The sequence below is a fragment of the Molossus molossus genome, unplaced genomic scaffold (genome assembly GCF_014108415.1).
Source record: "Molossus molossus isolate mMolMol1 unplaced genomic scaffold, mMolMol1.p scaffold_m16_p_9, whole genome shotgun sequence".
In the NCBI taxonomy this organism is placed as follows: Eukaryota; Metazoa; Chordata; class Mammalia; order Chiroptera; family Molossidae; genus Molossus; species Molossus molossus.
The window spans coordinates 27,969,111-27,984,255 of record NW_023425403.1 but is presented as its reverse complement, the minus strand read 5'-3'; the positions used below and the strand labels follow the sequence as shown (position 1 = coordinate 27,984,255).

Here is a 15,145-nt window from a genome sequence, read left to right as displayed (position 1 = left end):
TTAGTAAAAGGTGTCATTAGCGATTGTGTCAGAATGTTTAGATCTTTGTATTCCTTCATTATTCTAGCCAAAAAACATCCATCACTCACCACTGAGTAGACTCTACCTCCATATGTCTCACAAAACTTTTTAGCCCTTCCAAACCTGCCCTCACCCCATCTTTCCTGGGTATTCTGCACTCTCGTAGCTGTTTCACTTGTCTCCAGTTCTGGCGGAATCTGACTGCATGTTCTCCTACTTCATTCCAGGAAACCATACCATGTTATCCCTCCTGTACTACTTCAAAAATACTTTAGCATTTTCCCATTCACATGTGAGAAAATTTAAACTCCTTATCAGGGCACACCAGACACATCTTGGCTCATGATTACCTATGTAGATTTTATCTCTCAATGTTCCTAAATTTTAAAAGAAATTTTAAAATGTATTGAGAGAACAAATTTAGAAACAGGTCTGGGTTTACATTTTAGCCTTCTTATCTTCCTGCTATATATCAATAAACATTATTTAATTACCTCTTCTTACACCCTACACCCAAGCTGTCAGTTCATTCTGTTGTTTCACATTAAATTTTATTCCTAAAACCCCTTATGTCATCGCTGGTCTGAGGCGCCATCCTGCTTTCTCCTGGGTTATTGAAGTCGTACTCCACTAACTGGTTTCCCCTCTTTACTCTCTGTCCTTGTTACTTTCAACAAAACAGCCTTTAAAAGTGTAAGTCATGTGCCTCTTGCTAACTCTGCTGCAGATAAACCTGTTATTTATCAAGCATTCCTGACCTTTTTAATTGGATCACTTGAGTTTGCAAAGCTCCTGCCCAGATGCATGCATGAATTGCCCTGTCATCTGTATCACTGTGTAAGATAGTGCTGATTTATAGCTGGAATGGAAAAGCTCTATCTTTATTTCTGGGAAAGGCTGGGTGTCTGCTTTCACACTTTGCCAACATGAGGGCTGTGAGATTAATGATTAGCAATTTATAAATTTTTTAAATTAACCTAAGACCTTGTGCATGAGGTGTCTCTCTGACCTCCACCATTTGCCTGCACTCTTTCTTGCTGTGCTGTATCCTTTGCATTTAAATAAAAGCCTTTTTTTTCTTTTAGATGACCCTGTGAGTCCATGAGACTTCTTTTAAATATCTAAACTGGGTAAATATTTGCATCTCCTTCAATTCTTTGTTTATATATCACTTGCTCAATAGGGCCTACTGAGTCAAACATATTTTTAAAAATTGCTATCAAAATCCTTCATCAACATCAACTCTTCCAGTTATTCCTACTGCCTTCATCTTTTACATAATGTTAATTCCTTTCAATACACTGTACAATTAACTTATGAAATGTGTTTATCGTTTATGAACTGCCTGCCTAGCCCACTATTTCAGATTTTGGAGGCAAGATCTTTTCTTTTTTTTTTTCAATTTTTTTTTTTTAATCCTCAATTGAGGACATTTTTGAATTTATCTTCAGATAGAGCGGGAGAAAGGGACAAAGAGAGAGAGAAAAACATAGATGTGAGAGAGACACATTGAGTGGTTGCCACCCACACAACCCCAACAGGGGCTGGGAACAAACTGCAATCGAGGTACGCGCCCTTAGCGGGAACCGAATCCGGGAATTTCCGCTCTGCAGGCCGACGTTCTAACCGCTGAGCCAAACTGGCCAGGGCAAATTTTTGAGGCAAGATCTTACCATAATGATAAAGTACTGGTGATAGAAGAAGATTGTGAAAAAATAAATGTAAAACAAAGCAAGGTTGTGAATTTACGACAAGAGTTGAAAGAAATCAGAGAAATGGCTAGGTCAGTATATTGTCCTAGGAGATAATGACTGAAATTGGGTGGCAATGATTAGTACAGGGGAGGATATCCCAGCATGAGGATGTGACTATGATTGGAGGCTGTGAGAGGAAGACAGTGAGCCAAGTGCCAAATCTTCACCTAAGATGTGAATTTTAATAGAGTAATCAAACAAGAAGTAGAGATTGGTCCAGCCAGAAATAAGACTTATTTATATCCAGGGTAGGAATTATCAGTGTGTTCTCTGGTGGCAGATAAGGAAATAGATCCACCGACTTAACTCTGAGTCAGACATGGAGGAATGGCATATAAGATACAGGATAAACTGACCTCACTCTTGGTTGAACTTTTGAATTCTCCCATTTACTCCAAGTGATAGGTCTACTATGTCAAATGTCATGATTTCTTCATGCATATAAGTTAAAATTACAAATAGATATATAGATACCTACTTTATTTCATTTTATAGCAAATAATTATCTTTCTGCCTTGGATAGTGCATGTAGCATTTTCCTCAATAAATGTAGATTTCATTCCCCACCCCTAGTTATATATCAGGCTATGTGTATCAAAATTGTGGAGTTATTAGTTTAAACCCTTGAGTCTGATTGTCTTAAACTCCAACTCCAAAACTTACTAAAATTCTATGCATGGGGAGTTATTTTAATTCTTATGTCTGTTTTGTTATTTATAAAATAAAAAGGACAACAACCATGGAATCTTAGTGAGGAAGAATGTACATGTTTGGAAACAATTCATATAAGTCTACCAATTAGAACCTTAATTGAGTGAACAGGATACTTGATGACTCATAACTTTTTTTTTTAAAAAGATTTTTATTTATTTATTTATTTTATCCTCACCCGTGGACATTTTTCCACTTTTTGTTCAGATAGAGTAGGAAGGAGAGAGAGGAACAGAAAGAGAGAGAGAAACATCGATGTGAAAGGGACACATCGAGGGGCTGCCACCTGCATGACCCCAACCAGGCCGGGGACAAATTGCAACCAAGGTACATGCCCTTAGCGGGAACCGAACCCAGGTCTCTCTGGACTGCAGGCCGACGTTCTAACCGCTGAGCCAAACTGGCCAGGGCGACTCATAACTATTTTAAGAATATATTTAGCCCTGGCCGGTTTGGCTCAGCGGTTAGAACGTCAGCCCATAGACCAATGAGTTAGGGCTTGATTCCAATCAAGGGCACTTACCTTGGTTGCAATTCATCCCAGGCCTTGGTTGGGGGTCATGTGGGAGGCAGTCATTCAATTTGTCTTTTTCACATCAATGTTTCTCCCTGTTTCACATCCTCTTTCTCCCTCCTACTCCGTCTGAACAAAAATGGGAAAAAAAGTGCTTGGGTGAAGAAAAAAAAAAAAGAATATATTTAAATCTCTTCAAAATCACTCCTTTTTTCAATAAAAAGTTTATAAAAGACCTCTGACTAATACTGGTTAACATTAACTATTTTAAAGAGTATAAAACAAAATTAGTTTTTGTTTTAGTATATGCTATTGACAAATAAGATGATGGTGATGAGACATGAAAATAATAGGTCTAATACTACAGTATTGTTTTTGTTTTGTTTTTTTTTATCCTCACCCAAGGACATCTTTCCATTTTTTGTTCAGATAGAGTGGGAGGGAGAAAGAGAGAGAGAGAGAGAGAGAGAGAGAGAGAGAGAAATATCGACGTGAAAGGGACACATCGAGTGGTCGCCACCTGCATGACCCAACCAGGGCCTGGGACAAACTGCAGCCGAGACACGTGCCCTTAGCAGGAACCAAACCCAGGTCTCTCTGGACCACAGGCCAACACTCTAACCACTGAGCCAAACCGGCCAGGGCTGCAGTATTGTTAAAGATTTTAAAACATTCAGTAAGGATAGTTTGTCAATAGCTTGATTTGTTCATTTCACCTTGAACATTGTGTACAACTTGTATATTACTGTTGCCTTCTGACATAGAACTGTACCCAAGAAATAACATTAGTTTTAGATTTAGGACACATTGTAGTCAAGCAAAATCAAGAAAAGTAACAAAGCTATATTTGTGTTAATTACTCAAATAATATATACCAATATTCACTTTGCTTCCCATATTTCACTCAGTGATCCTGTATGTAATATTTGGTCTTTCTAATATCGATTTGACTACTAAATATTTTAAGCATATATAAATTTCAAGCTAAAACCCAACCTATTATTTTTCTCTATCTTCTCTACAAGGAAGACAAAATGTACATTAATATATTTATTATAATGCTCTTCCAAAGTTAAAAAGGTAATATACATGCAAATTGTCAAATTTTTAAATTATCGTCTATTCAATTTTGACATTTTCATCAAAAACTATGTAAATAACTAACTTTTTCACTTTCATTAATGAGGTCATTAATGAGGCCTCTATGTCTTTCAGCTACATTTAGTTACGCTTGGTGGTATTTATAGTCTTCAATTTTTTCTTTAGAAAATTTCAATACCTACACAGTTCCTGTCAAACAGGAGTGTCATGGTACTCAGGTTTCTGCTACATGGATACAATTCCTTGTCCACAGGTAATAAGGTCAGGTTTGAGTACCTTGTTCAGTTATAAATCCAGACAGAACATAGGCGAATGCCAGTACACTTCCACATCTATTTCCTTTGTCTCTTGAGAACATGAACTACAAGGCATTGGTTGTAGACAGATTATCGGTGTGTGTGTTTTAATGAATCTAGACGATGTTTAGATAGATATTCTCTGCCATGTACAAGCAGAGCATTTTTCAGTAAATGGACAGACATAGACAAGAAGAGATGATGTCAATCATAAAGCCTTTGAATGATGGAATGACGTAGTTCCTGACTGAAGTTTGTTACCACCCAGTAGTTCTTCAGCCCTACCTCATTTCTTACCCTTGCAACCCTGAAGCCACTTAGGTTGCTCTAAAACTGTCATGACCAGTTTTAGTTATTTATGATCAATCATTCCCTATCATAACAATTTTTTTAAAAGTCATGTTTACTTCCAGTAATTATTCAGATATTCCCAAAATGTCTTAAGTAAGAGCACCAGAAGATCATGCCAGACATTCACTCAAGTCAATTGATGATAATTTGATGATTATGTAAATGTCTTTATATATCAGGCAGAATACCACACTGAATTTAGCTAGTTGCTGCCAACTTGTTTATAAATAAAATTAACTAACTTGAAAAATAGAGGTGTTGACAAAGATTTTCTATCTTTATTTTATTTATTTCTCCAAAAGTAAGAATGAGAAGCATTTTCCTTTAGCATGGAATAAAGAGATCAACTTATTTATCTTTCACTCTGCATTCACACTAAACAAAGTGTGGCTTGTATTTATGTTATCGTTAAAGAAAAAAGCTTTACAAGTACCTTAATTCTAACTTTACAAAACACATGAGTGATATTAATTATGATATTAATTACTGGGGAGCATCCTGTTTTCTCCCTCATTCTTTGCTATCTTATATTTTTCTCACCTTGTACATATTCTGTTCACAAAATGTGCTTCCCTCTCTCTATTAATCTCCTCAGCTCACCTGAATGTGGGGTTGCTCAGGAAATAGATAAAACTGCCTATGCAATTATAACTAAATGGCTTCCTATTTGAAGATACTAAGCATTTACTGAGTAGATTCTGTTGTTCTTGGGGCTATATGCACATGGAAGATACCTACCTGCCTGAAAATTGAAAAATAAAAATAAAAATTATATACTAAGACTCAATATTTCTAAACATTAACCCAACCCATCCAAGTATTCCTACTCATAATACTCTGAATTACATTTGAATATTTCCCATAATGCATTTTATTTTTTCCAGTTTTTATTAATTTATTTTTGTTACAGATGTTTCTCCTTTTCCCCCTAGACACCCTCTTCCCCATCCTGACTCCCATCCCCCTAGCATTGTTGTCTATGACCATTGTTATGCATTCATGCATATATGTTCTTTGGTTCATCTCATCCATCCCCTTCGCACCCCTACTCTGAGGTTTGTCAGTCTGAATCACACTCCTTTCTATGTCTCTGGGTTTATTTCATTCATGAGCCCACCTTGTTCATATATTCCACAAATAGGTGAAATCATGTGGTATTTGTCTTTCTCTGATTGACTTATTTCGCTTAACATAATCTCTTGAGGTCCTTCCATATTGTCTCAAAGGATAAGAGATCTCTCTTACAGCTGCATAGTATCCCTTGTATATATGCACCACTGCATTTTTATCCACTCATCTATTGATGGACACTTGGGCTGTTTCCAGATCTTAGTGATTATAAATAGTGCTGCTATGAACATAGGGGCACATATATTCTTTGATTGGTGTTTCAGAATTCTTAGGATATATTCTTAGAAGTAGGATCACTGGGTCAAATGGCAATTCAACTTTTAATTTTTTGAAGAAACACCATACTGTTTTCCATAGTGACTGTACCAGTCTGCATTCCCACCAGGAGGGTACTAGAGTCGCCTTTACTCCACACCCTCGCCAGCACTTATGGTTTGATGATTTGTTGATGGCAGCCATTCTGGCAGATGTGATGTGCTACCTCACTGTTGTTTTAATTTGCATCTCTCTGATGATTAGTGACGTTAAGCATTTCTTCATATGTCTCTTGGCCATTTGTATGTCTTTTTTGGAGAGGTATCTATTTAGGTCCTCTGCCCATTTTTTAATTGGGTTCTTTGTTTTCCTTTTGTTGAGTTGTATGAACACTCTACATATTTTGGAAATTAACCCCTTATCTGATTTATCATTGGCAATTATGTTCTCCCATACAGTGGGCTCCCTTTCTATTTTGATGGTTGTTTCTTTTGCTGTGCAGAAGATTTTTAGTTTGATGTAGTCCCATGTGTTCATTTTTTCGTTTGTTTCTGTTGCCTTAGGTGATGTATCAGTGAAAATTCCGCTGTGTATGATGTCTGAAATGTTCCCTACATTTTCTTCTAGGATTTTTATAGATTCATGAATCACATTAAGTCTTTTATCCATTTTGAGTTTATTCTTGTGGATGGTGTAAGTTGGTGGTCTAGTTTCATTTTTTACTATGTATCTGTCCAATTTTCCCAACACCATTTATTAAAGAGGCTGTCTTGACTCCATTTTATGCTCTTGCCACCTTTGTCAAATATTAATTGAGCATAATGTCTTGGGTCCATTTCTGGGTTCTCTGTTCTGTTCCATTGATCTATATGCCTGTTTTTATGCCAGTACTAGGTTGTTTTGATTACAATGGCTGTATAGCATAACCTGATATCAAGTATTGTGATACGTCCTACTTTGTTATTCTTTTTCAAGGTCGATGTGGCTATTCAGGGTCTTTTTTGGTTCCATATAAACTTTGGAAGTTTCTGTTCTAGTTCTATGAGATATGTTGTTGGTACTTAGATGGGAATTGCATTGAATCTATACATTGATTTGGGTAGTATGGAAATTTTATTGATGTTAATTCTTCCAATCCATGAACAAGGTATATGCTTCCACTTTTTCACATCTTCCTCTATTTCTTTCTTCAATGTCTCGATCTCCATGGTAACCCATTCATTGTTTAATAACATGCTATTTAGCCCCCATAAGATCAAATGTTTTTGCTGTAATTGATTTTAGATTCATGCCATTGAGATCTGAGAAGATGTCTGATATGATTTCAGTCTTCTTGAACTTGTAGAGACTTAGTTTGTGTCCTAACATGTGGTCTATCTTTGAGAATGTCCATGTACACTTGAGAAGAATTTGAATTCTGCAGTTTTGGGGTGTAATTCTCTGTAGATACCTATTAAATTCATTTGATGTAGTGCATCATTTAGAGTTTCTGTTTTCTTGTTAATTTTTTGTCTAGAGGATGTATCCAGTGATGTCAGCAGGGTGTTGAAGTCCTCTGCTATGATTGTATTGCTGTCAATTTCTCCTTTGAAGTCCTCCAGAAGATTTTTAATATATTTTGGTGCTCTTATATTGGGTGTATGTATGTTTACCAAGGTTATATCTTCCTGTTGAATAGATCCTTTCAATATTATGTAGTGGCCATCTTTGTCATTAGTTGTGGCCTTCATTTTGAAATATGTTTGATCAGATATAAGTATTGCTACCCCAGCTTTTTTTCCCCTTTTTGTTTGCTGGGAAGATTTTTTTTCATCCCTTCACTTTCAACCTAGGTGAGTCTTTTGTTATATATATGAGTCATGTTTTCTTATCCGATAAGTTACTCTGTGTATTTTGATCAGAGCATTCAGTCCATTTATATTTAAGGTTATTATTGATATGTACTTATTTATTGTCATTTTTGTTTAGTGTGGTTATATTTTTCTTCCTATTTCTTCTACTAATTATAGCAGTCCTTTTAACATTTCTTGCAGTGCTGATTTGGTGCTAATATATTCTCTTAGCCTCTTTTTGATCTGAGAAGCTCTTTATTTCACCTTCTATTTTGAATGATAGCCTAGCTGAATGAAGCAGTCTTGGATTCAGGTCCTTGTTTTTGATTACCTTGATTACTTCATGCCATTCCCTTCTGGCCTGTAGTGTTTCTGTTGGGAAGTCAGCTGAGAGCCTTATGGGGGTTCCTTTGCAGGTATCCTGTTGCTTATCTCTTGCTGCCTTTAGGATTGTCTCTTTGTCTTTAATTTTTAGCATTTTAATTATTATGTGGGCTTCTTTGGGTTCTTCTTACTTGGTGATCTCTGTGCTTCTTGAACTTGAATGCCTTTTTCCTTCACCAATTTCAGGAAGTTTTCTGTCACTATTTCCTCAAATATATTCTCTAACCCTTGCTCATTTTCTTCTTCTAGAACTTCTATGATACAAATGCTGTTACATTTTCTGTTGTTCCACAGTTCTCTTAAGTTGTCTTTCTGTTTTTTAATTGTTTTTTTCTTTTGGTTTTCTGATTGGTTGATTTTTTCTACCTGTCTTCTAATTGACTGCTCCAGTCCTCAGCTTCTTCTACTCTGATGGTTATTTCTTTCAATGTGTTCTTTATTTCTGCCATGTCATTCTTCATTTCAACTTGGTTGGTTTTCAGTGTTTTTATATGTTTACTCATGGTGTTGATATCCTTACTCATGCTGTTGAACTTCCTCAAGATCATGGTTCTGAACTCTACCTCTGATAACTCGCTTAACTGCATTTCATTTATCTCAACTTCTGTAGAATTCTCTTGCTTTTACTTGGGATTTGTTTCTCTGTTTCACCATTTTGGCTATCTCAGTGGGTTTTGGAGCCTGCCAAATTTTCCCTGTGGGTGTTGGTGTTCTGCTGATTGTGGCTCCATCTACTGGGTTTGCATGAGTGTGGGAGGACCTATGTTAAACACCACTGTCAAGTCTTACTTTTCTGGGTATATTTGCAATCCCAGAAGAGATTCAGTTATCCTCTAGCTTCTTGCTTGGAGGTTATTATTCTCAGTTACTTGATGAGCCTCAGGTTGTAGCCCTCAACTTAATGAAAAACTCCCTCAGGTGTTCAGGGTAAGAGGATTTCCAGACCATGGGGCAGATGCTGTTCTTTATGAGCATCAATTTGCATTTCTCTGGCCCAGATGTATGGGGTTCAATCCCTGAAGGAGGGGCAGCTGCTTCTCCCCAGAACTCCACAAGGGCTTCTCGAGCAAGATGGCCACCGTCCTGTGTGGCTGTGACTCAGCAAAAACTCTGTGCACCCTCCAAATCCCTAGTGTCCCCACACAGTTTCAGTCTAGTCCCCCTCCCTCTGCCAGAGGCCAAGGTGAGTGGCTGTAGCTAATTTAGTATTCTGTCTCAGCTCTCTGCACTGTGAAGCAGGCTTGAGATTTTTATCCTGAGGGAGCTGTTTCAGCTGAAACACCTGCTGTCCCAGGGCCCCCAGACCGTCCGCTCATGCCTTGAAGACCTACCCAGCTCAATTCAGTGTCCTTTTTACCTGATTCTGGTTATATGGGTCCTCTCCAGCTGCTTTTCTGTTGCTTTCTCCTGATGATTTGTTTTTAAGTTGTAATTTCAGTTTGGTCCTGGTAGATGGTCTGTGTAGCTTCTGTTTACCCTGCCGCCATTTTGGAATCTGTCCCATAATGTATTTTAATATAAATATGAGAAACAATAAGTTTACTTACCCTTCACTTACTGTTTACCTTTATCAAAATTTCATTTTACTCCATTTAATGGCAATTAAAATAAGGAAAGTTAGAAAAATGAAGAAACTGATCAAAAGGCCATTTTTTCCAGAAGCAACATATAGTGTTTTATAGGAATGACTACAGTTTTTTTTGAAAACATGAAAGTACCTTTTAACTTTTACAAAAAATGATATTCAAAGCATAATAGAATTTTTATTTATAAAAATTTGTGGTTCAAATAATAGTCATGTAATGAATAAAATTAAATTTCAAAGTGTTTCTTAATATTCTATGACTATGACACCAACTGCATCACATATTTATATCACTTGATATATATCAATATTATTGTCACATTTTATTTTGAATAATTATATGGATAATCTTTGTTATGTTTTATATTCTAATGTATTTTATCATGTTCCCATCTGTGAACTTCTGCTTACAACACATTAAATTGATACTACTATCTAATATGTTCTTCCATTTAAAACATAGAACAAACAAAAGAACTGTTTTAAAAAACTATTTAATGAAAAATTATTGGCATAACTCTAGGTTAACAGTGAAGCACAATTAATTATAGTAAACTTGGTTAAATTTTTATATTATCTCTATAAGGTGATATTGCCCTAATTTTGATTATATAAATGGGAAAATAAATATTCCAGGTGTTATAAGACATTACAGAAAAGTTTTAAATCTATGGAAACTTGGTCCAATTTAGCAAAAAAAAAAAAATAATAATAATAATAATCCAGATAACTAAAATACAGAAAACTAAATTAAGCAATCAAATCACCACCAACATAACTGTGATAATATTAAATGCAATAAAATTAATGTCCCCCCTTCCCCCCAAAAAACAAAAAAGTTAAATAACTTTAATACATACACAATCTTTTCTGATTGGTATTTCAGACTTCTTAGGGTATATTTCTAAAAGTGGAATCACTGGGTCAAATAGCAGTCCAATTTTTAATTTGTTGAGGTAACACCATGTTGTTTTCCATAGTGGCTAAACCAGTCTGCAATCCCACTAGCAGTCCCCTTTTCTCTACAACCTCGACAACACTGGTTTGATGATTTGTTGATGTCAGCCATTCTGATAGGTGTGAGCCTGAAACACCAATCAGAAAAAATATATGTACCCCCATGTTTATAGCAGCACTATTTACAATAGGTAATATCTGGAAACAGCCCAATGTCCATCTGTAGACGAATAGATAAAAATGCTGTGGTACATATACACAATGGAGTACTATGCGCCTATAAGAAAGAAAATTCTCTTATCCTTTGAAACGACCTGGAGGGACCTGGAAAGTATTATCCTACGTGAAACAAGCCAAATAGTGAAAGACAAGTATCATAGGATCTCACTTATTTGTAGAATATAATGAACACAACAGTCTGAGGAATGGGGTAGTCCCAGAGACGTGGAAGTGGGGTACAGACTGACAATCCCCAGAAGTGGGGGTGGAGGGGGAAAGATAAACCACAGAACTTATATGCATGTATGCCTGAACAATAGACATGGAAAGCAAAGCTGGGGACAGGGCTGGGAGGGAGGGGGACGGGTGTATCAGTGGGGGAAAAAGAGAAACATCAGTAATAAAAATAAATAAATTAATTAATTAAAAAATAAAAAATAAACACATACAATCCAATTACATGTTGCTAAGAAGTGATTTACTTAAAACAAAATGATTCAGGATATTTTATGTATTATAGGAAATAATTGGCAAATATTTGCAAAAGGATTGAAATCAAGTAAATATGCTGCAGTGTTCCACTATGATAGAACTCAACAGTTCTAAAACTCTCCCTGCTTCATCCATCAGAAAAAGTAAACTCTCCATTAGTCCATTTTCACTCAAAATATTATTTTGAAAGTAGATCTTTCTTCTTATGTACTAGAAGCTGATTAAAGGAATTGCCCCTACTTATTGGATTGAGAGAGAGCCATTACCTTAAGGAAGAAAGGTAAGGCTTTTACTTTAGCTATGATTAAATTTTTTCTATTAAATGGTGCCAAACTAGACCTCATGTAATAAAAATATAAAATAAGACAATATACATTAGGGGAATGATTTCTGGAAGTCAACAGGAAATGCAAAACTATAATATCTGAAGAAAGGAAAATATGATTGATTTTATGAAAATTCAATTTTACCTACGGATAATTTGCTGATCTCAGCAGAGAATTGGAGTTCTGGGCACGTTGCAGCGTTTCACTGAGGTAAGGAGGCAAAGGACAGAGTTCACAGTAGCAGAAATGGCTGGATCTATAATCTATTTTAAGTTAATTTTTGAGTGGTTGTGATGTTGCAATGGAACTTCATTTTCCATGTAGATATCTACTTTTCCCAACACCATTTGTTGAAAAGACCATTCTTTCTCCCATTTAATTGCCTTGACATCCTTGTCGAAAATTAATGACTATAATTAACAATCTTTTACTTCTGGACTCTGTATTTTATTCCATTGAACTATATATGTTATCTTTACTCTTAGGACAGTACTGCACTTCTGATTAGTTTTGTAAAATGTTTTGAAAATGAGAAATATGTTTTCAGTTTCAAGTTTTCTTGAAATCCTGGTTTTTAATTTCTGCATGACTTTTAGGATCGACTTGACAATTTTTGCAAAAAAGACAACTTGGATTTGTTAATAATTGTGTTGAATATTTATGTCATAGAGTGATTCTCTAATAACAATACTGAGACTTCCAATACATGAACATTAGATGTCTTTATTTTTATCTAGATCTTTTAATAATATACTTTGCTTTCAGTGTATATCTTAAACTTCTTTGCATAACATTATTTCTAAATGTTATATTATCTTTGGTGATATAGAAAATGGAATTCTTCTAATTTGTTTTTATTGTGGTAAAATACACAACATATAAAATGTATCATTTTAAACATGTTTAAGTGCACAATAGGTATCATTAAGCACATTAACATTGCTGTAAATCTATTACCACCTAAAACTCCAGTCTCTTTATTCTGAAACTGAAATCTTTACCCTTTAAACATTAACTTGCTATTTTCCCCTCCCCATAGCCCCTGATAACTACGATTTTACTTTCTCTCTATGAATTTTATCACTCTAAGTACCTCAAAAATGCAGAATCAGTCAGTATCACATCCAGAATGTGACTGGCTTGTTAGTTAGCATAGGTCTTCAAGTTCTGTCCATGTTGTAATGTACGCAGGAATTTTATTTCTTTTTAAAGCTAAATAATATTCCATTATATAAATATATTACATTTTGGTTCCCCATTTTTTTGTTGGTGGACATTTGGGTGTGTCCACCTTTTGCCTGTTGTGAATTATAATACATTATGCTCAATTAATTTGACAAAGGTGGCAAGAGCATACAATGGAGTAAAGACAGCCTCCAATAAATGGTGTTGAGAAACTGGACACCTACATGCAAAAAAATAAAGCTAGAACACCAACTTACACCATACACAAGAATAAACTAAAAATAGATAAAAGACTTAAATGTAACTCGTGAATCCATAAATATCCTAAAAGAAAATGTAGGCAACAAAATTTTAGACATCACATGCAGCAAAATTTTCACTGATACAATGCCTAAGGCAAGACAAACAAAGGAAAAATTAATAAATGGGACTACATTAAACTAAAAAGTTTCTGCACAGCAAAAGAAACATTCATCAAAATGGAAAGGGAACTCACTATATGAGACAGCATAATTGCCAACGATACATCAAATAAGGGGTTAATTTGCAAAATATACAGAGTACTCATACAATTCAACAAAAGAAAGGCAAAGAATCCAATTTCAAAATGGGGAGAGGATCTAAATAGACACCTCTCCAAACAGGACATACAAATGGCCAAGAGACATATGAAAAAATATTCAACATCACTAATCATCAGAGAGATGTTAATTAAAACGACTATGACGTATCACCTTACCTGCCAGAATCCTGCTTTCAACAAATCATCAAACAGTAAGTGCTGGTGAGGGTGTAGAGAAAAGGGGACTCTAGTACACTGCTGGTGGGAATGCAGACTAGTGCAGCCACTATGGAAAACAATATGGTGTTTCCTCAAAAAATAAAAAAATTGAACTGCCATTTGATCCAGTGATCCCACCTCTAGGAATATATCCTAAGCAGCCTAAAACACCAATCAGAAAGAATTATGTACCCCTATGTTTATAGCAGCTCTATTTCCAATTTCTAAGATCTGGAAACAGCCCAAGTGTCCATCAGTAGACAAATGGATAAAAAAGCTGTGGTACATATACACAACGGAATTCTATGCAGCCATAAGTAAAAAAGATCTCCTATCCTTTGAGACTACATGGAAGGACCTGGAAGCATTATCCTAAGCGATAAAAGCCAATCTGAGAAAGACAATTGTCACACGATCTCACTTATTTGTGGAATATAATGAACAAAACAAGCTGAGGAACTAAATAAACCCAGGGTCATGGAAGTGAGGTGCAGACTGACAAACTTCAGAAGAGGTGGATGTGGGGGGAGGGAAAAAATTAACCACAGAACTTATACAATGTATGCATAAACAAGGACATAGACAATAATGCTGGGGTGGGGGCGGAATTGGGAGGACGGTGTCAATGGGGGGGGGGGGGAGAGAAACATCTGTAACAAATATAAATTTTTTAAAAATTCACTTAAAAAGTACATATAAATCTTCCTGTTCATTAGTTGTTTCTTCAACTGTATTGTTTGAAAGTGATTCTGCTCTTTCTTAGCCTGAAAGCTGCATCAAAATGAGTGGAAGCCTCCTACTGCTTCGAGTTAGGGGCCTAGACTGCCCACGTTCAACAGCTCGCAGCACAGATGCTCCACACGCATCTTTGCTCCCTTTGCCCTCTGCCTCTGCAGGGATCCGCTCGCGCTTCCAACCGCCTTCTCGCCAAGCCAACTGCCATTACTGGGGCTGGGATCCAGGACATCAAGCCATGCTGCGCTATCTGTTCCTGATCGTTGGGCTCATCTGGGTCCAGACAGACTGTAGTAAGTACACTGTCCCCTGGCCCTGTCCCATTTGACCTGTCAGAAATGTCAGCTTTTCTGTGGGTTTCCCTCTGAGAGGCTGGATAATCCCTGGGAAAGTACCTTCTTGGGGGCTCAACTGTGTAGGCACGAGCCAATCCCACATTGCCACCTTCTCCAAACAATACCTACACTGCCTGCCAAGGGGCTTTCCCACTTGTCTTGGGACCATATTAAAAATGG

General features: G+C 36.3%; 1 protein-coding gene across 1 annotated transcript in view; it reads left to right on the top strand.

The window, feature by feature from the left end:
* The first annotated feature begins 13,836 nt into the window (after positions 1-13,836).
* The window catches only part of LOC118622330 (disintegrin and metalloproteinase domain-containing protein 2-like), a 101,417-nt gene continuing 100,108 nt past the window's right edge, over positions 13,837-15,145 (top strand). Inside the window, exons 1-2 of the mRNA XM_036249779.1 lie at positions 13,837-13,888; positions 14,792-14,923. Coding sequence (XP_036105672.1) covers positions 13,837-13,888; positions 14,792-14,923 — 184 coding nt within the window. The remainder of the gene's footprint in view (positions 13,889-14,791; positions 14,924-15,145) is intronic.